The 24379-nt window shown below is 34.3% G+C and overlaps 1 protein-coding gene and 1 pseudogene across 1 annotated transcript; both read right to left on the minus strand.

Annotated features, from left to right (window-relative positions):
• Positions 1 to 19723: 19723 nt before the first annotated feature.
• On the minus strand, positions 19724 to 20560 carry LOC111909056 (uncharacterized). Its single transcript, XM_023904850.2, has one exon. It carries the CDS (start codon positions 20558 to 20560, stop codon positions 19724 to 19726), a length of 837 nt encoding a protein of 278 aa, XP_023760618.2.
• A 2252-nt stretch (positions 20561 to 22812) lies between these two features.
• On the minus strand, positions 22813 to 24378 carry LOC128132748 (uncharacterized; annotated as a pseudogene).
• Position 24379: the final 1 nt, after the last annotated feature.

A 24379-nucleotide genomic window follows, 5' to 3' on the forward strand; every position in this document is an offset into this window, starting at 1 on the left:
CTAATTTCCAATTAGTTCTGATTAATTCTTAACAAGTTCTAATTAATTTACTAACCAAATATTAAATTAACAAATTATTTCCTCACTATCCTAAAGTTGTTTCTAGCTATTTTTAGTTCTTGAGGGAAACCCAAAAAGGACTTTGCTTTTATTCCATAAAGTTATACTAATTTAGTTATGACCTTAGACACTTAATCCAGCAATCTCCTAATTGGATCGGTCTTTAAATATAATTGCAAGTGTGTCCCTTGAAAAAACACCAAAGTGTGCTTGCTAAAGCCACTGACGAACTATGAATCATACCAGACATTGACCTTAAGATAAACGATCAACTATTCCTTCATTCTTCAAGATATTATATGGATACTAGACATGAATACAAATCAATCTCACAGTCCAATATTTTTCCCGATTCCCGATTCCTGATTTATGATGACCTTATTAGAATACAAATTGAACGCATCAATTTAGTCCAGGCTCAGCCCAACACTATAATATCAACATCAAATCACTGAGCAACCCAAAGATATCGTTTTTCCTTTAATAGGCAAAAGGAACGAATAAACCTTAACTACATAATTATAACATTTACTCATCATGCCATACATGGAACTAAATTTTATAACATCTAGTTACGATTACGTTAATGTAATACTAATGCCCAACAAATTCGTAAGCTACAACTTATGTAACATCCCAAAAATACCGATAAAAATTGTCATTTTCAAATCATCAAGTTCACACAATATTTGTTCCAAAATTAGTCATAATCAAATGTATCACAATCATCAAACTAATATAACAATCATCAGTGTGGAAAATCACCAGGGGATGTTGTGCACTAAAGTCGGGCCCATCCCTTTAGAATTGGAAGTACCTTGAAATGTTTAAACCACAAATCTTTAAGCACAAAGCTTACCGAGTTCCTCAAAATACCACATACCATATATAACATTGGGCCCCGCATAACATATCGGACCCCACCCATCATAACAACCCCTGTCCAACATACAAACAGGCCCCGACCAGCATACAAACGGGCCCCGTCCAACACACAATGTAATAGTCATAAAAACAACTAGCATCCTACATAGTATAGTAAGAAGACCCACATTTCTCATGCAGTCAGATAACCCACAGCTCGAAGCTATGAAATAGGTGGTAAAACCCACCAATCAAACAAGGTCCCACCTTTAGTCTATACTCTAGAACTAGCAATTTGACCAAAAGTCAACCAAGGTCAACAAGTCACTAGTCAAGGTCAAAGTCAATGGACAACATCACCATCAGCTGACCCTCACGTCGTGAACAGTCCATGGTCAAGTCGTAAGGAATGTACTCAACGCGATCCCAAATGTTATCAAGATCCAACTCAGTCTCGATGCAAACTATTATTACGTCGAGATGGACAGGTCATCATATCGTGACACGATTTGTCCCAAATAACCAGGAAACCCCCAGTCCTAATGTCGTGACAAGGAGGCTATCACATCATGAAACTGGGTTTTCTTAGCTTAATGGATTCATCTCTCAATCCATTAAGCCATCCATCCATTCTTTCCAAAAGGCTTCCTAACGTCCGATACCACATAAAGATCGATGCTTTTTATCCATGCATGCCTATTGTGAGGCTAAAGCTCAAACTAGGTCAAAATGGGGAAACAACACCAATAATCTCATGTATGGGTCCAATACACTAGCAAACTTCATATCCAAAGCATAAAACAGTAAAAGTACCTTAAGGGTCCATAAAGTTGCTAACTTTATGGAATCCTTCCATTCTGACTAGCTCAAACTTGAATAAAATGGGACAAAACTTTAGATCTAGCAACCTAGAACAATAAAGTTTGGATCTTGAACACTTACAAAGGTCCATAGATGCCCAAAAAAAGTCCCAAAGCTTGTCAAGATGCACACAACACTACCAAAGCCTTCTTATTCCTTCAAAAGCAACCAAAAGCACTAAGATGAGCTCAAAATGGAGGAGATGGATTTGGGTTTCTTCAAGAGGGTTTTGGAGGTGATGGAGGCTGGGGAGTGAAAGAAACCATATCCCCTCACTTCTTTTAAGTAGGATCCAAGTCTAAAAATTAGGGTTTACCCATGATCAAGTGTCACGTCATGACCATCATGGTGTCACGTCGTAATACTTAAATGAGACTCCCATCTCCTGTGGCCATGTCACGACGTGATGATGCTTCCCTCACATCGTGGCCCACCTAAAACTCATATTTCACCTAAAATTTCATACCTCGAGGATCCGGATGTTACAACTCTCCCCCACTTAAATCAAACTTCGTTCTCGAAGTCCGCTGCCGCAAACAACTAGGGATAATGCTCCCTCATCTCCTTATCGGGTTCCCAAGCAAGGCCGATCCAAAACGATTTGAGGCTCGGGGTAAAATAAAAAAAAATGAGGCTCTTTTATGTAAAAAAAATTATAATCAAATAATTACAGCTAATGTATGAAACAATAACATATGCAAATTCACTAAAAATGCTTTTGGAAAAAGAGGGTGGCACCTACGGAAAAATTAATTATCATAAATAATTAATACAATAGGGGTTGAGGATTACAAACAAGTAGACATGTATTACTTTGCAGATTATTATCTATTTATCGATAGTAGTCTCCCATTCTTCAACAACATGGCCTACACATTAACTAAAAGAAATAGAAACAAGTTAGCTTGTGTTTTCTGAGCTATCTGATATGGTTTTAAATACGATTCAGATCCAGGGAAAATCATGTTTTTTCACCTCTATTTTTAGGACACATCCTATTTGTAAAAGGGCAAGACACAAAAACATGACAGATGAAGGTACTTGCATACTTGAAATATATAAGACAGTAATACTAAGTCATGTAACTTATAAAAAGTAAGAACCCCAACGTATATAGATCTCGTTTAGAGAATATATACATATAAATATACATGCTAATGGTTTCTTTGTTGATGCACCAATGAATGGTTTCTTTGTTGATGCACCAATGAATGGTTACCTTTCTAATACTAAGAATTTCATAACCCCAAAATATCACCTTTTCAAGTATTGGAATTTATCTTTTAATCTTATATTATTCCACCAGTGAAAGAGAGGACCAAGCACAAGATAAGTAAATATTTAATCTGTGTTTTTTTGCACATAACAAAAAATTAATAGACTCTACAAAATTATACTATTTATGGGGAGAGTTGTAAGAGTACCTAAAGGTTCTTCTTACGAGTTGTGCCTCGATAATAGATTACAAGCCTTTCTCCTCCACTTGGCATTTCCTTTTTCTTCTTGCTTAATTGGTTAACTGTTGGTTTACCTGTTGAAAATAGTTACAAGTCATTTATGTAACAAAATCATTAGCAAACAATAAAAACATGGCATTTTAATAATAGAATAGATTTCATTATGACATTTCATCAAACAATTAATAAACAACTAAAATCACATATTTTTTTAAAGGGAAGAAGCTTGTTCAAAAGAACCTAAATTTTTTGGAGGGAAATAATCAAATAAGCTTGTGCAAAAGAACATAAATCAAATGTATAAATCGATAAACAAAGAAAATGGGAAAATATAAGTTGATAAGCAATACATTACTTTTAGGTTGATACGCACAACCCATTTTAGAAATAAAAGGCATAATCAAACTCAAAAATCAGAAATCGAAACATTGTAGTTATCGAAAAACTAAGAAAATAGGAAAAGAAAAGCAATAAATTACCTTTATGCTGATATCCAAATTATTCATTTTAGAAATCAGAAATCAGAGGGGCTTTCAAAATAATAAATATGTATTCTCCTTATCTTTTTGAAGTAGATTCAATTGCTTCTTGAGAACTGAGAAGTGTGTTGCGAGGTGGGAGGAGAACTGGGAGATTTAAGAGACTGTGAGGGTCCTTTCCGTTTTTTCCTGCTTACGAGTAAGAGACGTGCAAAAAATATGTAAAATGACTAAGAAATGTAAAAATTTTAAAAACTTCACAAGCTAAGGATCGAACGCAGGCATCTAATATCAGCTTCAAAGTCTACATGGGTTTAACCATCCCAACTGCTAGTACCTTTGATTCTTTTCCGCTAATATATTATATATTATCTAAAACCACACACACACACACATATATATATATATATATATATAGTAATCTACAAAAATTAGGGCCCCGAGATTTGGCGAGGCCCGGGGTGGTCGCCCAACTTGCCCTCCCTCTAGGGTCGGCCCTGTTCCCAATTCCATTTGGAACCCTTCTGGTGTTGCCATTACACCTTCACCAAAGCTCACTACCTTGTTGCGCAAGGTCTTCATCTTCCTATTGAGAATTGCAATCACTTTCTCTACATAATCCAGAAGCTCATCAACTTGAATGTCGTCGAAGGACACCACTGCAGAATCATCAACCAACATTAAAGTGTTGTGGATCTGACTAAGCTCATCTAGAAGATCCAACTGATACACAACCTTGCCCACCCGGACGATAATCCTGAAGGGACCAATATACATGGGGCCAACTTTCATCGTTTTCGGAACCGGATGACACCTTCAGAATCACAAAATCTCTGACCTGAAACTCGAGGTTTAAACATCGTTGATTAATATAACTCTTATGGCGACTCTGCGTGATCTGTATCCGATCGCACACCTATTGTATCAACTTAGTGGTCTTGAGTCAGTACTCCCCACAACTCAATACCCAACCTCACCCCAACAAACAGGGTCCAACACTTCCTCCCGTAAAACATCTCGAATGGAGATCGATTAATACTTGCATGATAATTGTTGTTGTCGGAGAATTCATCAAATAGAAGATAAGAATTCAACTCCCGCCAAAATCTAACACACATGCTCTAAGCATATCATCGAGCATCTGAATAGTCTGCTCGTTATGTCCGTCAATCTGAGGGTGGTATGCAGTGCTGAAAAGTAGCTGAGTACCCAACTCCTGATGAAACTTCCTCCAGAACCTGGAGGTGAAATGAACATCTCGATGAGTAACCACTGAAAAGTAGTCATCATATCCCTTAAATATGGCCTAATGCCTGAAATCAAGGGTTCTAAGCCCCTACGTCACGACATCGTGGCCAATACATTACCATGTCATGGCCACTTAAAAAGAACGTAACTCATCAGATGTTGCCACGTCGTGGTGATCCTCCTCCACTGTGTCGTGGCCACCAAAAATTCACAAAATTAAAGCATAAAAATCATACGTGAAAATTGGGTGTTACACAATAGACATGCAAGGAAACCGACAAATAATATTAAGAATAATATGTCGATTAGTTGCGAATAATGAATCTAATTAGTATTACTATGATTACCAAGTTTCTTTCAAACCAGGTCGATCCTTCTTGATCAAATTTGATTATAAGAAAGGATAGAAGCAGACTGTCCCGTTATTACATGAAATTAAAAGAAGAAACAGTAAAACAAAATCAATCTCAAAGTTGTTGGTCTCAATTCATTTAGACTACACGGATACGAAGAATCTCATCTCATTAAAGGTTTTTACATCGTTTTAAGGCTGTAAGCTTCGGTGTAAACACCCAAGATTTGATGCAATTTATTCTTGCAATTATCCATCATAATTTCCAGCACGTAGATGGTTCTAAATATAATTTACAACATCGTATAATTTTTATATGTGCAAATGTGCTAAAATTCTTGGCCACATCACCATAAAATCCCAACCAAAAGGTGATGATGATGAAGATTAAAAGGCAATTGATTCTTGTATAAAATCATGGTTTTACTCTACATACAACTCAAATCTTGTACAAATAATTTCTATTGATAACTGCATTCATAAAGAGTCGTGGTCTAAGTTTAAAATATGTTCATCAACCACTATGATATGTACATTTAAAATTAGAATCAAAAGGTATGTGGTTGTAATTTAAATAAAAAAACAAAAAATAAAAAATAAAAAAATCATTGGTAACATCTTTGGTTTAGTTTATATCTTTATTTTAAGTTATTGAATAAAATGAGACGGGACATTCTAACTCGCATGAAGTATCCAAGTGGGCTCTACGATGCACTCGGCTTCGTTTAACTAATTTTCTTTTCCACAAGAAAATTGAGGTTTTGATGGCATGCGATGACGGATACTTTTAGGTAATTTTGTGTTGTTGACTTTTTCTAATAAACTTATAAAATATATGCTTCTTGTTATCAACGAGCATTACATTTACAATTACTAGCATAAAAAATGTAACAGTTACCAATTCAATCAAAAGTTAAACGGCTAACTTAACCTTTTAGTTTGTTTGTTGTCAATAACAAACCACTTCATTACCTCTTCATTTCCTAGTGAGGTTTTTTTAAATCCATTTCCTAGTAATGTTTTTAAATAATGGAAGGTAATGTTGAAAACACAAATTACAAGAATTAATCTCGCTTATAAATAAATTATAGGCTTATAGTAATATAAGTAATTTGTATATGAGATTATTCTTGTATTATTTTGTAATTAGTGTTCCTAGAAAAATGAATTCGCCAATTTTATAATCCCATTTGCAGTTAGCTCAATGCTCTCTACGTACTCTAGATATAAATACTCTATATATAAATACGCTACGACTCACCAAATGAAACATGAAGAAATCTCAGCTTAGCGCTTCTGTCTTCCTCTTCGTTCTAATTCTTTCATTTTCTGTTTTATGGACAACCTTTTCTTCCCTTGTAACCTTGTTGATGGTACACCATGGCCAGATTCTGGAAAACTCATAAGCTGCGTACATTCCAACTCCAACAATGTCACTACCATCTCTCAACCCATTTTTACCCCTGTCAATGCTTCTTTCCTACCTATTTGGCAAGCACATGTCCAAAACATTAAGTTCCTTAAACCCTCCACTCGTAAACCATCAGTCATTGTGACACCTGTGGAAGAAACCCTTATCCAAACGACTCTATACTGCGCCAAGAATCATGGCTATGAAATCAGGATCAGGAGCGGGGGACATGACTTCGAGGCCCTTTCGTACTCTGCTGATGTTCCTTTTGTTATTATTGGAAATATTCTCGACCGGAAGTCAATGGGAGAAGATTCGTTTTGGGCCGGGCGATCCGAGGAGGTGTTGCTTCTAGTTTCGTTCTTGCATGGAAGCTGAGATTGGTTCCCGTTCCAGAAATAGTAACCGTCCATCTTTATACTACGGGAGAATTTCGTATATATCCTTATTAAACGTCAAAATATCATATTTGTCCGGGCTAATACCTAAATATCAAATTTGCCATTCTTAATATTTTAAAATATCAAATTTACCCAAATTCATTTTTTAAATGGTTTTTGTTCATTTATAATCATTTTTAATAATTTTAAATCATTAAAATTGAAAGAAAACACTTAATGGACAATAATGCCCTTACCTGGCAGGATTTAGTAAACACGATCAATTTTCTTGTGGCCCTTTTCTTCACGATCGCCTGTGTTAACCTCGACGTCCTCGTCTTGCCTGTCGTACCTTCCTTCTTGAAATCAAGAATACCCACCAGGTAATTGTAATTCGATGTATTCCTTTTTTCCCTCTCTCCATCTATGTTCATGATTTTGATCAAATTTTCCACGTGAATGTGTTGAAATACATGCTGACACTTGATCTTAAACTTATGTATTGTTGCTTTAATATAAATTTTCACAATTCCGTTTCCTTATATTCCCTTCGTTTTTGCAACATAATCAACCAGGAGACTATATTTACTAAGTCTTGAATGCTTGAAAACCCTCATTAATGAATCTTGAATGCTGGAATCTGAATGTATTAGAATTTTCATCATAAACCTGAGTAATGCCGAATGCTTCAAGCAAATGTATTTACACAAAGCATCTTAAAGTACAAACTGTCTGGAATGCTTAAAGTCATTAGGAAGAACAATCCATATAAATGGCATATTTACCAAAATCAGTTTTTTAATCACTCAATACTTTATGATCGCTCAAATAAATTGAATATAATTCCTTTATCATCAATACTTTATGATCGCTCAAATAAATTGAATATAATTCCTTTATCATCAATACTTTATGATCGCTCAATAACTTGAATATAATTCCTAACAACTTTAAGTAAAACAACCATCATATTGCCAGTACGATTAAGAAAGATAAACTCAATTGCAGCATCAACTTTTATAGCAAGATTTTCTTGGGGCACTTTGATATTTATAGTGGTGGGAGGAGTGGAGGAATTACAACCAACAGAGAAGAAACAAAGAAATGGTGGTGATGGCATGGAGACAGAACACTAGAGAGCGACGGAGAAAACAAATTTAAGTGGGGAAACGGGTAGGGGAGTGATAGAAGTGGGTTTCATTACTGATTTGTGGGGATGGTATGACCAATTTACGGTGGAGGGAGATAGAAGCTGGTTACTGAGGTGATCGTGTTCATCGTGACGACGAAGTAACAAGCCGTGAGGAAGATGGCCCACAAGAAAAATAGATCTTGCTTAATAATCCTGTCATTTAGAATTTAGAAGGCATTATTGTCTATTAAGTATTTTCTGTTAATTTTAATGATTTAAAATCATAAAAAGGAATTATAAATTAATAAAAATCATTTAAAAAACTGATTTGGATAAATATGATATTTTAAATAATTAAAAAGGATAAATTTGAAATTTTAATTTTACGTTGGACAAATATGATATTTTAACATTTAATAAGGGTATATATGAAATTTTACGGAAATAAAACGTTGGAACAAGGGGCAACTGAAATTTTCCATAAATATCAATACGTTGCACCAACTATGATAGAAATCTGCACATAAAAACCAAGGGCGGACGCAGGATTTCATAGTAGGGGTTGCACGGGAAAGTTAAGGGTTGCACGATAGTAGAAAACATAAAAAAATTTAAAAATTTTCGAAAATTTTTCCACTACGACCGGAAAAGTTAAGGGTTGCCGGTGCCACCCCGGAACCCCCTAAATCCGCCCCTGATAAGAACTCAGGTGTTTGGAGAATATATCAGAAATACCACAAAGAAAACCATACGAATTATGTTCGTAGGAATTTATCAAGGTACAAGAGATACATTGCTTCCATTGTTGGACCAAAAATTTCCCAAGCTTGGTGTTACACGAGAGATTTGTGAAGAAATCAGAAGCATCCAGTCAACCCTTGTGTTTTGGGGCTTGCCAAGCTCCACCCCGATTGAGATTCTCACAAACCGATCTTCCATAGACAAGTGGAACAATAAAGTTAAATCAGACTATATCCGGACACCGATCCCCAATAAGCGGGCTTAGAAAGATCTGGAGAAAGTTTTTCGAAAATGATGAATCAACACTTCTAATGATCAATCCTTTTGGTGGAAAGATGGCTGATTTCCCAGAGACAGAAATTTCGTATCCTCATAGAGGTGGGGTGTTGTACTAGGTGCTCGAGACTGTCAACTTTTTCGGTCAACCTTCAAACACGACCCCTACGTCGCTTAAGAGTATAGCTTGGTTGCAAAGCTTGGAAAATTTATTGACACCTTATGTATCAAAGAACCCGAGGGAGGTTTATGCCAACTATGTGGATCTGGATTAGAGCTAATATTATAAAAGCTCTAAATTTTTAACGCGTGATTGGAAAAAGCCCTAATATTTTTTTTTATTATTATTGTTATAACCATAACTTTCTCGCAGAATTATTACTCTAGCCCACTTAACGAGTTTCATGGTTAAGTTGGTTATCTTTTTTGCAAAATCAGTCCTAAAAAGTTCAAATTTAGTCCCTGAGGTTTGCAAAAAAATTACACCACATGGTTTCTTAACTTTTTTTTTTGTTTTTTGTATACTTTAATTATTTTCGATTTTTTTATAAATATATGTACATTTTTTATTTTCTTTTTATATATGTACTTTATTTATTTTCATTTTTTAACTTTATTTTTCAACAATTTTTTTAACCTTTTTACCTTTTGTTTTCTATTTTTTAGTGTATATATAGAGTATATTAGAGTTTTTTTAGTTTTTCTTATTTTTCTTTTCGTATTATATTTTATTTTTTCATCTTTTTATTTTTTTTTCTTATTTGTTTTTGTTTTTTTGTAGTGTTAGCTTTTTATTGACCTTTTTCAAAAAATATATAATGTATTAATATATTAGAGTATATTACAATTTTGATGATTTCTAGTTTTTGTAATTTTTTTTATTTTTATTCAAGTAAATAAAATAGATATGTTTTATAATTGTAATTTCTGTCCAACTTATTTTCTTTTTATTCTTTTTTTCCTTAGTATTATTATATTTATGTTACGAAAAAATGAAAATTAAAAAATTAGGTTGTTTACTGAGAATTAGTATTTTAATATGTTATATAACTTGCAAATTAAATCATATTTCTATATGTGATATCAATAGATTAAATTCAAGATAATAGTTTTCAATTTTATAATAGACTAAAAAAAACAAAAAAAAATCGGTCTCTATAAAAGAAACTTGTTATAGTAATTTATATTGAATTCAAGTTTGTTTACTTGAATCAAAGTAAATAAAAACATTAGAAAAACCATAAATAACTAAAATAGGGTAAAAAAATAGAAAACAAAAGGTAAAAAGACAAAAAAAAAATCAAATTGTTGAAAAAAAAAAGTTAAAAAATGAAAATAAATAAAGTATATAAAAAAGAAAATAAAAAATGAATATATATATATATATATATATATATATATATATATATATATATCTATTAAAAATAACGAAAATAAATAAAGTATACAAAAAATGAAAAATAAAGTTAAAAAATCATGTGGTGTAATTTTTTGCAAACCCAGGGACTAAATTTGTACTTTTTATGACTGATTTTGTAAAAAAGTTAACCAAATTAACCATAAAACTCGTTAAGTGGGCTAGAGTGATAATTTTGCGAGAAAGTTGTGGTTATAGCATTGATAAAAAAAATATTAGGGTTTCTCCCAATCACGCATTAAAAATTTAGGGCTTTTATAATATTAATCCATTTGGATTTTGGTGTTGGAAATTCTAAATATGAAGAAGCAAGTGTTTGGGGGGAGAGGTACTCGAAGAGGGACAATTTCAAGAAGTTGATTCGAATCAAGGCCAAAGTTGATCCATTGAATTTCTTTAGGCGTCCACAAAGTATTCCGGTTTTCTCAACATCACTCTCCGACAAGTGAAGCTCTTTGGTTGCAAAGAGATCAAAAATACGAATTTTCTTCATTTGTTTTTTTTCTTTGAAACCAGCGGACAGTCTATTTTTACATAACATCAACTCTATTGAACTATTCAGTGAAAAAATAAAGTTTTTATTCCTTAAATAAATGTCTTACATTAGGTACTAGGTTATAACCCATGTGCTACACGGTATATAATAAAGCAAAATAAAAAAAAAATACAATTGGAAACAAAAATTTCTATGGAATAATTGATGTATATTGGTATGTTTAGGATCGTTATGAAAAATAATATTTAAAACGGTTAGAAAATTTAAATAATCTTATTTAATTCATGATTAATGAGAAAAGTACAAAGCTATTTAGATAAAACATAAAATCAAAAAGTGCAATTATATATTGCTATTTGTGAAAATTTAAACAGAAAGTATACTGCTAGTTAGATAAATAGAAGTCTAGAAAATATAATGCGTAAATTTGATAACATTTAAACAGAAAATACATTTCGACATTGCTATTTATATAAGTAAAACCACTGAAACTAAAATAATATAACTGATTGTTAAAATGTTATTTGTAGGTAGAGCATTTGAATAACAACCTACTCTCAGTCTTTCATTGATCTAAAAACTATGTAATAATAGATGTACGTTGGTGGGAGAATGTTAGGCATTGATTATTTTGGTCTAATTTTTTAAGCTTACATACAACTCTCTCTAAAGCAGATTAAAAACAACGTAATTAATAACAAGTTTATTTTAAAAAATTTCATTGAATAAAATCAAATGTTAGATATTCCATATATAGATACTGCACGTATGACCATTTAGTATTTCTTAGAGCAATGAAATCTAATTGATAAGGGTGTTAATTAAGAATTAAACTTGTGGCCGTGGAAAATCAAAGTAATGATAGTTTTATTAATATTTTAGATCGATATACTATATAGAGGTGTTGGGTGCATAAAATTAAAATTGGAATGAAGTAACAAGATTCAAATATGAAAGCTTTTTTTAGTACCCATCCTACAAGTATAGGAAAACAACCAATAAAAATCGAAAGTAATAATTGTTTTTGAAAAAAAAAAATATGCATATCTTAATTGAAACTTAAATTGATTATATAATCTGCTATACTTCAAAAAGTAACAACGCTTTTCCTCATAAAAGTAATAAATAAACAAATGCCTACATAATCATTTGTCACATCCCTAAACCAGAACGGCAGAAACGTTTGAGGGCCGATGGAGTGTCCAACTTATCTTAATACTTTTGTTTTGTTCTTATTATGACACTGTTCTAGTATGTACATATGTATAATTCTATAAAATATTATTATATTTAAAAGTAACTCTTGATGAGAGTGTTTTAGTCGCATTGTATTTATAGTTGTATATCATGTATGTTTGATATACTAGTTCACTATAAACAATGCTATGATACCAATCTGCCACATCACCAAACCAGAACGACGGAAACGTCTGGGGGTGGATGGAGTGACTTTATGTACAGTATCATAACAGTTGAATATAAATGAAACATAGCAACGCAAGCATTAATACATTGAAAATTTAAGTTTACATTGTGTACAAACTTTGTCTACTCACAAGTTGAATACAAATAACTGAAAAGTAGAAAACATGAAACTATGACACTGACCCTCAAGAAGGGTTTAATACATGTCTACTGGTTTCCTGAGAATACAAGTGATTTTGAAAATTGTCAACAATTAAGTCGGTGAGTTCATAAACATTTTTGTGTGAGAAGGATTTGTAACATTTTCGTGTAAAAATGATTTGTATACTTCTAGAAAATCCGATATTTTATATAATATGTACTATAAATGATAATGTATGTTTCTACAAAATCCAATATTTTCTTAAATGACCTGTAGATGTATGTATTTCCTTTGTATCTTTTCCTTGTAAAATGATAATGTATGTTTCCAGAAAATCCAATATTTTCTTAAATAAGTTGTAGATGTATGTATTTCTTTTGTATCTTTCCTTGTAAAATGATGATGTATGTTTCCAGAAAATCCAATATTTTCTTAAGTATGAAATGTAGTCTTAAACTCTAAGACCAAAAATGTATAAGTATTGTTGTACTAAACAATAGTATGTAGTTATATCTTTTTTATAAAACTAAGGAAGTGTAAGTTACTCCATAAACCAAATTGTTTTGTCAATCCCTATGTGAGTTATTATAACCATGCTTAATATGACTAATATGCCTGAACGACGTTCTTCAGGCGTCAGAATTGGTAGACTTTTGTCACCCTAGACTTGTCGGTCTAACTGTAGCGGACAGCTGAGGTGTAGGGTTGTCAATCCTATATAGATCTATACACAACTATCTCGCTCTCCCTCAAGGAGACTCTGGTTATAATGCAGGACTTAAGGTATACTCTAGGTAGGTATGGTGAAGAGAATGTCTCACAAGAGCATTAACAGATCCATGAGAACTATGACTCCTTTTTCTTGTAAAATAAAATAATTATACCTTTGAATAATTATATGGTTCTTTTGAAAATGAAAGTGTGGTTTATGACTTCCAAACTATACTAGTTATAGTTTATCTTGTGTGTTTGTTGAGGCTATTTATATACTGTGTTATATAAATATAAAGTTGTTATCTTGTCTAGTGTCAAAATATGAAATCAAAACATAATATTTTTGGGTTGAAACCCAACAAAATAGTAAATGACTATAATGTAACCATACTTGCTACAAAGACTATCTTTTAGTAAAATTTTCCAAAAATCTTGTAGTTTTACAAATCATAATTTTCCTATGATTTTATAACATAGAATATGTTTGTTTAGTTATTTTTGTAATTCAAACTAATATATATCACATATAATTATACGAAAACTAGTATTAACCATATGCTATGCAAATAATATCTTATCATTAACATAAAGATAAAAACATGTATTATGTGTGTGCTAAACAAAGTTTTACTTATATCCCCCCCCCCCCTAAAAACATGAAAAAGCTTAAAAATACGGGGGTATGAACTCACCTTGAATGGTTTTTGTGGGTTGCTTGAGGTGATGAAGTGAAGATTCCAAGACTAAACTCTTGAATGGAGTTGATGAACTTCCTTGAGAATACTGTTATCCTAGAGGTTTTAACACATTTTAATGTGTGTAAATAGAGTGAAACCAACATAAAAATGTATAGAATCACTAGGAAATCTCGAAAATTACAACCAAAATCTAAGGATGATGCTTGGGGAATGTTGAACTTGGAAGATTCTAGGTATGTTCTTGAGAGAATAAGGAGAGATTAGGAAGTAGAATGGAAGAATAATGGGGCTTGTGGAAGGAATTAGTCCAAATATAGGGAGTGGAAATTGATGTGATATTTACATTGATAATTGTTGGTTATTACATGGATGTATGTTGGTTATTGTGTGGGTTACTGTAACTTTGCATGGGAAAAGGAATGAGATATCAAATCTTAAATTCAACTAACTTTATCTTTTCCTTAACTTGGGCCAGAAACTCCTAAAAACCCCCTAGTATGACTGAAATTACATTAACTTGGGCCGAAAACTCCTAAAAACCCCTAGTATGACCGAAATCACATGTGATTTCGGTCCTAGGCTTGGCTTGACCAAGTGATTTCGGTCCTAGGCTTCCACAAATGAGTGTTTCGGCCTTAGTGGGTTTTAAGTGAGTGATTTCGGTCCTAGACTCACCTAGCTAGAGTTTTCAGTTTTGTTGCTTTGCATGGAAGGGTGATTTCGGCCTTAGAAGGACCGAAATCTCATCCTTTGTGGGGTCTTGACCATTAAAAATAATGTTTCAAGTTCATGATTTTATGTTCCAACGATTTAGCTTTTAAAGGTTGACTATGTCATGGTTTTCAAAGTTTATATATGTATATATCTTAATATCTAATCCCACAAATGTTGCCCCTTTGGCTTTCAAGTTTTATTGCGTTACATAGATATACATTGTGGGTACACTTATACACAAGACCTTGTTTGACCCAAAATTTTCTAGTTGTCACATCATTGAATATTCAATTCTTCTATGCTTACATCACATAATATCAATCATAAAAAATGCAAATTTTCCTCAACTCCTCAAATCTACAAGTGCATTGAACAGAATGATTTCAGAGTGATCGAGTCACTGCAACTGTACTATTATGGTTGGGTTTATATCACCTTAAAGTTGTATGTGTTGGAATTGTTTAAGTACCTATTCACACAAAAGATACAAAATGTACAAGAGTAGATATCATCATAATAATCTCCAACATGTAACATGCTTTGTGCTCCACTTCGAATATAATGTTCAATAATAGACATAAAGTTATATGTTTTCCCTAGATCGCATGAAACACCCCATAGAAATTATTGCCCAAAAGAAAGTTTGCATGAAATTGATAAAAGAAGCAAGTCAACTATAATTCCAAATTTGTATAAACTTTGTGTTGTTTTTTGGAGGTGTTTGAAACCAAATCCATTGAATTGAGTGCAATCACATTTTCTGATCTCATAAATGTACTCTATCCTACCAACATACAATTACAAACAGCAAGAAACACACTTGTTAGTCATACAAAAAAGATCTTTCATCATGCTTTAATAGTTTATAGAATGTTTTTTTATCCTCATTAATATCATCTTCATATAGTTTTAAAACATATATTTGATATGTAGTTGTAAAACATATAGTTTGTCACCATCGGTTTAATAGTTTATTGAATGTCAGATGTCTCATGTTTCACCTAGTTTAACCATGCAATGTGGCAACAACAGATAGTTTGTTTTCAGCAAATATAAATACTCATTGTTAGACGGGTCATTGCAAAAACATACTTCATCCCAAAAGAACATTGTCACTATTGGTAAAAAAAATAGAAGCTAGTTAACTGTATTTGTCATTTGCAGAATAATGTCCACTGCATGTGTTTTTATCAAAAAAGGTAAAATAATAATAATAATAATAACCTTGTGTTAATTGGTAATTTTCCCGTATCATTCCAATGATTTACAATTCATATTTATACAATATCCTATCGCTATCTATAATGAAGAGTTTATCAACTATAACAATACTTCCTCAATATGAGGAAAGATATCTTCGGCTAATAGACCCCCGCAGTCGAATCGGGAGGATGACGAACGTTGAGACTGTGCTTGAAATCGTCAAAGAGAATGAAAGGTAGACCCTTTGTGAAGATATCCGCAATCTGATAGCGAGAGGGAATGTGGAATACACGGACTTGACCCTAAGCGACCTTTTTCCGAACGAAATGAATGTCCAGCTCGATGTGTTTGGTACGTTGGTGTTGAACCGGGTTGCATGATAAGTAAACGGCGCTGACATTGTCACAATAGACTAGTGTGGCTGTAGTTGGAGGGACATGAAGCTCCAACAACAAATTTCGGATCCAACATGTTTCGGAAACGACATTTACAACTCCCCGGTATTCTGCTTCTGCACTAGATCGGGAGAGTGTTAGTTGATGCTTGGAGGACCAGGATATTAGGTTATCGCCCAAGTAGACACAGTAACCAGAAGTTGAGCGTCTCGTGTTCGGGCAACCTGCCCAATCGGCATCGGTATAGGCAATAAGTTTCCTAGAAGGTGATTTGTGAAGATGCAACCCGTGAGAAAGAGTACCTTTAATATACCTCAAAATTCGTTTAAGAGCATTAAAATGAGATGTTCGGGGTGCATGCATGTGCATGCAAACTTGTTGAACTGCGTAGCTTATGTCTGGCCGTGTGAAGGTCAAATATTGGAGAGCCCCTGCCAGCTGGCGATATTGTATTCCCTCGTCAGGCAAAAGAGTTCCATCGGTGCTGCTTAATTTGGCCTTACTGTCAACTGGTGTGGAAGTTGGGTGACATGAGGTCATGCCTGCTCGTTCCAAAATTTCGGTGGCGTACTTTTGTTGTGACAAAAAAATTGAATCTTTATAACGAGACACCGAAATTCCAAGAAAGTAGCTTAGGGGTCCAAGATCTTTCATGGCAAACTCTTTTGCTAATAAAACCATAAACTTATGATGTAATCCGGGTGAGGAGGTGATGAGTAAGATGTCGTCTACATATAGAAGGAGGAAGGCCGTATGGGTTCCCTTTTTGTATACGAATAGTGAATGGTCACATTTGCTATGTTTGAACCCCATAGTGAATACGTAGTCAGCAAATCTTTGGTACCAAGCTCGTGGTGCTTGTTTAAGTCCGTAGAGAGACTTTTTAAGCAGGCATACATGATTTGGATACAAATGATTACGAAAGTCGGGGGGTTGATGCATGTAAACCGTTTCATGTAGATGTCCGTGTAGAAACGCGTTTTTCACGTCGAGTTGGTTAATTTGCCACTCATTAGAAATAGCTAGGGACAAAACAGTCCGAATTGTCGCCGGCTTTACCACGGGGCTGAAAGTGTCACCACAGTCGATACCTGCTTTTTGAGACCTGCCATCACAAACCAAACAAGCTTTGTATCGCTCTAAAGAACCATCAGACTTAGTTTTATGACGATAAATCCACATACTACGCACTATATTCATATTGTTATGTTTCGGGACTAACTCCCACGTTTTATTATCAATAAGGGCCTGAAACTCGTCTGTCATCGCTTTATTCCAATCCGGGTTTTTAAGTGCTTCTATTGGGTTTCGAGGGATAGGGGAGATAGAGGTAGAAGTATGGAGGTTGTAGTGTTGTTTGGGTTTCGAAATGCCATACATACTTCTGGTGTGGATGGTACGAGTAGGAGGAACAGAAGGTGTTTGTGAGGTGATTGGTAGGGGGTTCGAACCGAAGGGGTTGTTGTTGTGGAAGGCGGTTGTTGAAGGGTAGGCCTTGTACAGCGTGAATAAGTGATTAGGGGAGGTGATGAGGTGGTTGCCGGAGCATTGTTGACAACCAATGGGGGAGGCGTAGCTGCGTTGGGGGTTGGTTGAATGGAGTCGAACCACATTAATGGGTGTGGGTCTGATGGTAGTTGGGTTGTAGGGGTCGGTGATGATAGGTTAAGATAGGGAAAAATAGTTTCATCGAATATTACATGGCGGGATATAATAATGGTTTTATTTTGCATGTCAAAACATTTGTACCCTCGGTGATTGATGGGGTGGCCTAAGAAAATGCAGGGTCGGGAACGTTTTTGGAGTTTGTGGATGGTGGGAGATGGAGTAAGTGGGTAACATAGACAACCGAAGGTACGAAGGTGTGAATATGAGGGTTGAAGATTATATAGAAGATGTGTAGGGGTTAGATTGGCAATAAGTTTGCTGGGAAGAATGTTTAACAGGTACGTAGCATGTTGGAGTGCATGGTGCCAAAAATGCATGGGTACGTTTGAGTGGGTGAGAAGAGTGCAAAGGATATTATTAATGGATCGTATTTTACGTTCAGCTTTTCCATTTTGAGGAGATGTGTGCGGACAAGAAAAGCGGAATTGAAGGCCATTTTGAGAGCAAAAATTGTGAAATTGATGGTTATCAAACTCACGACCATTATCACATTGTATGGTTTTAATAGTGTAATGGAATTGTGTTTTGACCATAGCAAAGAATTGGATGAAGATGGAAAAAACTTGGGACTTATTGGCTAGAGGATAAGTCCATAAATAATTGGTTTTGTCATCCAAAAATAAAATATAGTAGCGGTGACCACTAGAGCTTAACATAGGGGAGGTCCATAGATCCGTATGAATAATGTCAAAAGGTAAATGAGTTATTGACTGAGAAGTAATAAAAGGAAGTTTTATTTGTTTACCCAACACACAAGAACGACAAACAGAAGAAAAAGGTTTTGATCTAGGAAAATTTAAAGTAGAACGTAAAGAAGATAAAACATCCGCGCCCGGGTGGCCAAGGCGATGATGCCATAGGTCTCTTGTAATTGCAGCAAAAGTAGAAGGTTGTGTAACTTGGGAATTTGACTGGAGCTTGAAAGGGTAGAGAGCACCGGTACTATTGCAACAGAGGATTGGAGTCCGCGTCTGGAAGTCCTTCACATCAAAACCAAACTGGTCAAATTTTACGGAAACATTGTTGTCAATAGTAAAGCGACGAATGGATAAAAGATTTTTAATGACATTTGGAGTGTGAAGAACATTTTTTTAGAATAAAAGGAGGAAGAGGGTAAGGAAGTGTTTGATTACCGGTGCCTTGAATTGGAATAGTGGAACCATTACCGACAATAACATTCTGAGAAAGACCATTATTGATATAAGACGTGAAGTTACCTGTGTTGGGAGTCATGTGTGACGTTGCTCCGATATCAGCATACCAAGTCTGATCAGGTGGGTGTAATGCCATTGTGTGAAAAGCTTGCTCAAGATCGGTTGGTGTGTGGCTGATTTCTGATACCGGATAGGCCTGCTGAGGTCGATTACCTAGAATCCCGGTGGAAACTGATGGAGGTCTGGAGGATCCATATTGCTGAGTCGGATATGGGCAAGGGGGGTAAGCCCATGGTGTATAGTTGGGAAAAGCCCATGGTGGCGGTGTAGTCCATGGCTGATAGGGACGGGACCCCCGATTGTATGTCTGTTGGGTTTGGTTATTGTTGGTACTGCGTCCACGCCCGTTGGAAGATCGTCCACGACCGCGTCCTCCTCAACCCCGTCCGCGTCCATGAGAGGAAAAGGGATCTGCCTGTTGTTGGTTAAGGCGGCTGCTATCTCCAAAATTTGGATGAGTCATTGGTGCTGAAGCAGTCAAGGCGGTAACGGAGGTGCCTCCGGTTAGGGATACAGCAGTGGCAGCAGCCTGATGAGCTTTTCGTGCTTCTTCCATGATGAGTTTGGAGCGAACTTCATAGAAATCAGGTAAGGGTGTTGTTTGCTGGATGATCATTGCGACCCCTTCATAACTTTCATTGAGACCAGCAATTAGTTGAAGAACAAGACGTTGGTTGGAAACCGGGTTTCCCACATTTGACAGTTGATCAGCAAGCATCTTCATGGCTTGGCAATAGGAGGAGATGTTAGGGTGTTGGTCAAGTCTTGTAGAGACGAATTTGCTGTCAAGATAGACAGCTCTAGTGCTCTGGTTATCTTGAAAAATGTTTTCAAGGGCAGTCCATGCCTGACACGCAGTGGTGTTTGGTTTCAAAATTGTGTGCAGCAGATCATTAGAAATTGTGTTGTAGATCCATTGGAGAACAATAGCATCGAGTCGTGACCATGCTGCAAACTCTGATGCTTTAGTTTTGTCGGCTTCAGTGGAGGTTTTATCAGCTTCTGTTGAGGTGGAGGAAGAAGAAGAAGAAGAAGGTGGTTTTGAAGGAGGGATGATGGTAGAATCAATGTGATCTGCAACCTGAAAAGCCCTGCAATGGATGCGAAATAATTCTGCCAATGAGGTGTACTGTCCGCTCTCCATCTCCAGTATAAACGGAATGAAGTTCCGTATGTTTGTGACTGTGATGGCTGGGTGAGATTTTGGGTCCATTGAAGAAGAAGAGAAAAAAAAAATGGCGTACAGGGAAGAACAAGAGGCGAAGTAGGGTTAATGATATTTGTGCTCTGATACCATGTTAATTGGTAATTTTCCCGTATCATTCCAATGATTTACAATTCATATTTATACAATATCCTATCGCTATCTATAATGAAGAGTTTATCAACTATAACAATACTTCCTCAATATGAGGAAAGATATCTTCGGCTAATACCTTGATCCCAAAAGAACACATCTTTACATGACATCCCAAAACAAAATTTTGTCATTAGAGGAAACTATTCAATCCAGTTCCATTTTTTAAAATGGAAGTATAATGTTATATCTTGGAAGTATGTTGCACTTCGACTTTTTTGATTGCTGAGATGTAAGCAATAGCAAGGTACTCCTATGTAATTAAATTTAAATAGTATTCTAAATTGAAAAATGTACCAAATTATAATGATGTCGTTAATATACAAACCAATTACCACTACTACAACGTCAAACCATTATTTACACCTTAAAATTAAAACAAACCCATGAATCATCTAAATTTCTAACGTAAAAACACTCTGATTAATATTTTAAGAACCCATTCATAAAAAAAAACATGCACAATTAAGGAACTAAAAAATTAGGCCTCAACTTTGCAAGTAATATATAAAGACAAAAAATTGGTAATCCATCTCTAATCAGAAATACTTAGAATTGGCTAGAGGTTACACATTGCTGCATTATAGTTACAATCATTAAGTTGTTTAAGACAAAAATAAATAAATAAATTAACTATATACAATGACAACATCAAGCCTAAAACCCTTATAATCAATATCAAATGGAAGTACCTTTAGTTTCATGAGCATATGACAAAAATTGATAATGTTTTTCCTGAAGCGATTAGAGAAAACGCAAAGCACTCTATGCCCTAAAATAAAAATGGGATAAAGGGGGCTTAGAAAAGATGTTAAAAATAAGTTTCAAATTTTTTGTTATGGAAAAGAACATACAGATAGAAATATTTGGATGGAGTGTATTTGAATTGGTGTTGGTTCTTTGATTCCAAGTTCCACTAAATTTATCAAGATATAATGATTCAAATTTAGGACATTTTGATAAAGATTAATGAAATAGATCACATGGTAGCAATAAAAAGCCCAACCCGAGCATGTTGCATGAGGAAAGCATCACAAATCAAATGGTTATCCACATTTTGGATATAAATTGATGTAACTCAACAAATATGAACTTTGGATAATTGAATAAACGATCAAGGAATAATAAACTAACGTACCTTTACCTTACGGACTAATTCTCAGTACGAAATTCTTTTTGGGTGGGAGTAGGTTATGCAAATCCAGATGAGATTTACCAATCCTGAAACGAAATAAAATATTGCATTTCAAAAATATTAATCAAAATTAGTTATCGTATACAGTCAAGCAAAGAGAATGCAAAGAAAATATGAATAATGGTTTACTGTGTACCTTCTTTCCGCATTAATTCCAGAAATCCTAAATTCACGATCATACAAACTGAGTCGAATCATATTGCTTTGCAAATAGTGAAATGATGTGCCGATTCTGTTGATATTATTAGGGTTTTGACATTTAGAAATTAGAATATAGAGGAAGGAGCTGCGATAGTTTTTTTTTTTTACCAAGATTAGTATATGAGAAAGGAAAATCTGTCAAATTCATATCAATAGATGATTACTTAGCTGGTTTATTGGGATAGTAGTAGCGTTTTTAAATTTGGATTGCTGATTTTTTGGGATGGCATATTAGAGGAAGAATAAATGAGCGGGAAGACCAAAATGAGGTGAACAAAAAATGGAAACGTGGCAAATATAAAATCTAAAAAAATGACAAGTGGCATGTATAGGAGTTTTTTATTAGGATTAGATGTGGAACCACGGGTGCTATTTCTAAATTGAATTTAAAAATTAATTATTTAATAAAATAATATTTCAATAATTCTTATAACTTATAAATTGTAATATTGAATATTTCAATAAATTTTTTAATTTGTAAGTATTTAATTACAAAGTAAATGAGAAGTATTTAATTCGGAATGAAGATTTTTGAAAACTCTTTTTTTTTTATGCATGATTCTTGTTGGACATATGCAGATGATGCATTACCAATGTGTGTAATAAAATTAACATAAAATACAACAATATGTAATTATAAAAAAATACAGTAATATGATGGATTAAGTGTAATTTGCTAAAATTGAATAAAACGACGTTACAAAAAAGTTGACTACAAATTTCGAAAAACTTCCTTATAAACAACATTGGAAGTTTTATTTATAAGTTTGCCATCTTTATCTAAAATTAATAATTTTAATCCCTCTCTGCTTTGAACTCTAGATAAGGTAACATACAATTATCCATGTGAAAAAACTGGATCTTTCAGAAACAAACCAACCTTTGATAACGATTGTCTTTGACTTTTATTAATAGTCATTGCAAAACATACGGCCAAAGGAAATTGTCTTCTTGTGAATTTGAAGGGAATCTTTTTTTCTGATGGAGTTAAAGACATTCTTGGAATAAAAGTCCGATTTCCAATATTAGTTCCAGTTATTATACGTGCCTCAATAACACGTTTGGCCAATGATAACACCTGTAGTCTTGTGCCATTACATAAGCTGTTTTTCTGATCAATATTTCTCAGGAACATTACTGGAACACCAATTTTTAAAACTAACTTATGATTTGGTAAACCGGATACTTTGAGACCATTTAATACATCAGGAGAGTATAGATTTGCATCAAATTGATCATGGAGAAATTCGGATTCACATATGCTGTCTGAACTTAAATATTCAACTTCATCTCCTGGAAACTTCTTAAGCAAACGGTCGTTTATTTCCTGGACAACTTCATTTTTCGGAGCAAGTATCGCTCTTTCTTGGAAATAATTTATATCGCTATAGTTCTCTAAAATTGAAGGATATACAAACTCAATTAAGGAACCTATAGGATCATGTGAATCGTTAATGAGAATATCATCCGGAATATCGATAATCGTTTCACCGTCGTTCGGACCACCAAGTTTTCCTTCTCCTATATCCAACAACCAATTTGCAAAACCTCTTATTTTTCCTATATCTGATTGATCCCTTCCAACAGTTAGCCTCATGTTTTTTGTTAATCTATGGACTTTGCAATGTTCCCATAAATATGAAGAACTCAAAGAAGCATTTACAATGGTCTGTCTACTGCCACCCGGAACAACAGGTAGAATCTGTCTTAAATCTCCTCCAAAGACAATAACTTTCCCTCCAAATGGAATATTTGAGATTGTTGAATTTACGCACCTTAGTAAATCCTTAAAAGTTCGATCTAAAGCTTCAAATGCATGCTTATGGACCATAGGTGCTTCATCCCAAATTATTAAAGAGGTTTTTCTTATTAAGTTTGCCAACTCACCGTCTGGATTTATGTTACAAAAAGAATCCTCTGTAAGCTCAAATGGAATTATAAATCGAGAGTGTGTTGTTCTACCACCAGGCAATAATAAGGATGCAATATCGCTTGAAGCAACATTTAATACAATATTTCCTTCAGATCTAATTGCTGCAGATATTGTTTTCCATAAAAAAGTTTTACCCGTTCCACCATAACCGTAAACAAAGAAGACACCTCCTTTATTTTCTTGAATAGCACTCATGATGTTTAGGAAAATATTACGTTGCTCATTTGTTAATTCAAGAAACATACGATCATAGTCATTCTTTATCACGGGAACGTCGTAATCTAGCTCCTCGGTGATAAGCCGATTGTTTGAAGAAGAAACGGATTCAACATCTGGGTATGGCATG

The sequence above is a fragment of the Lactuca sativa genome, chromosome 3 (assembly GCF_002870075.4).
Source record: "Lactuca sativa cultivar Salinas chromosome 3, Lsat_Salinas_v11, whole genome shotgun sequence".
NCBI classification, from domain to species: Eukaryota; Viridiplantae; Streptophyta; class Magnoliopsida; order Asterales; family Asteraceae; genus Lactuca; species Lactuca sativa.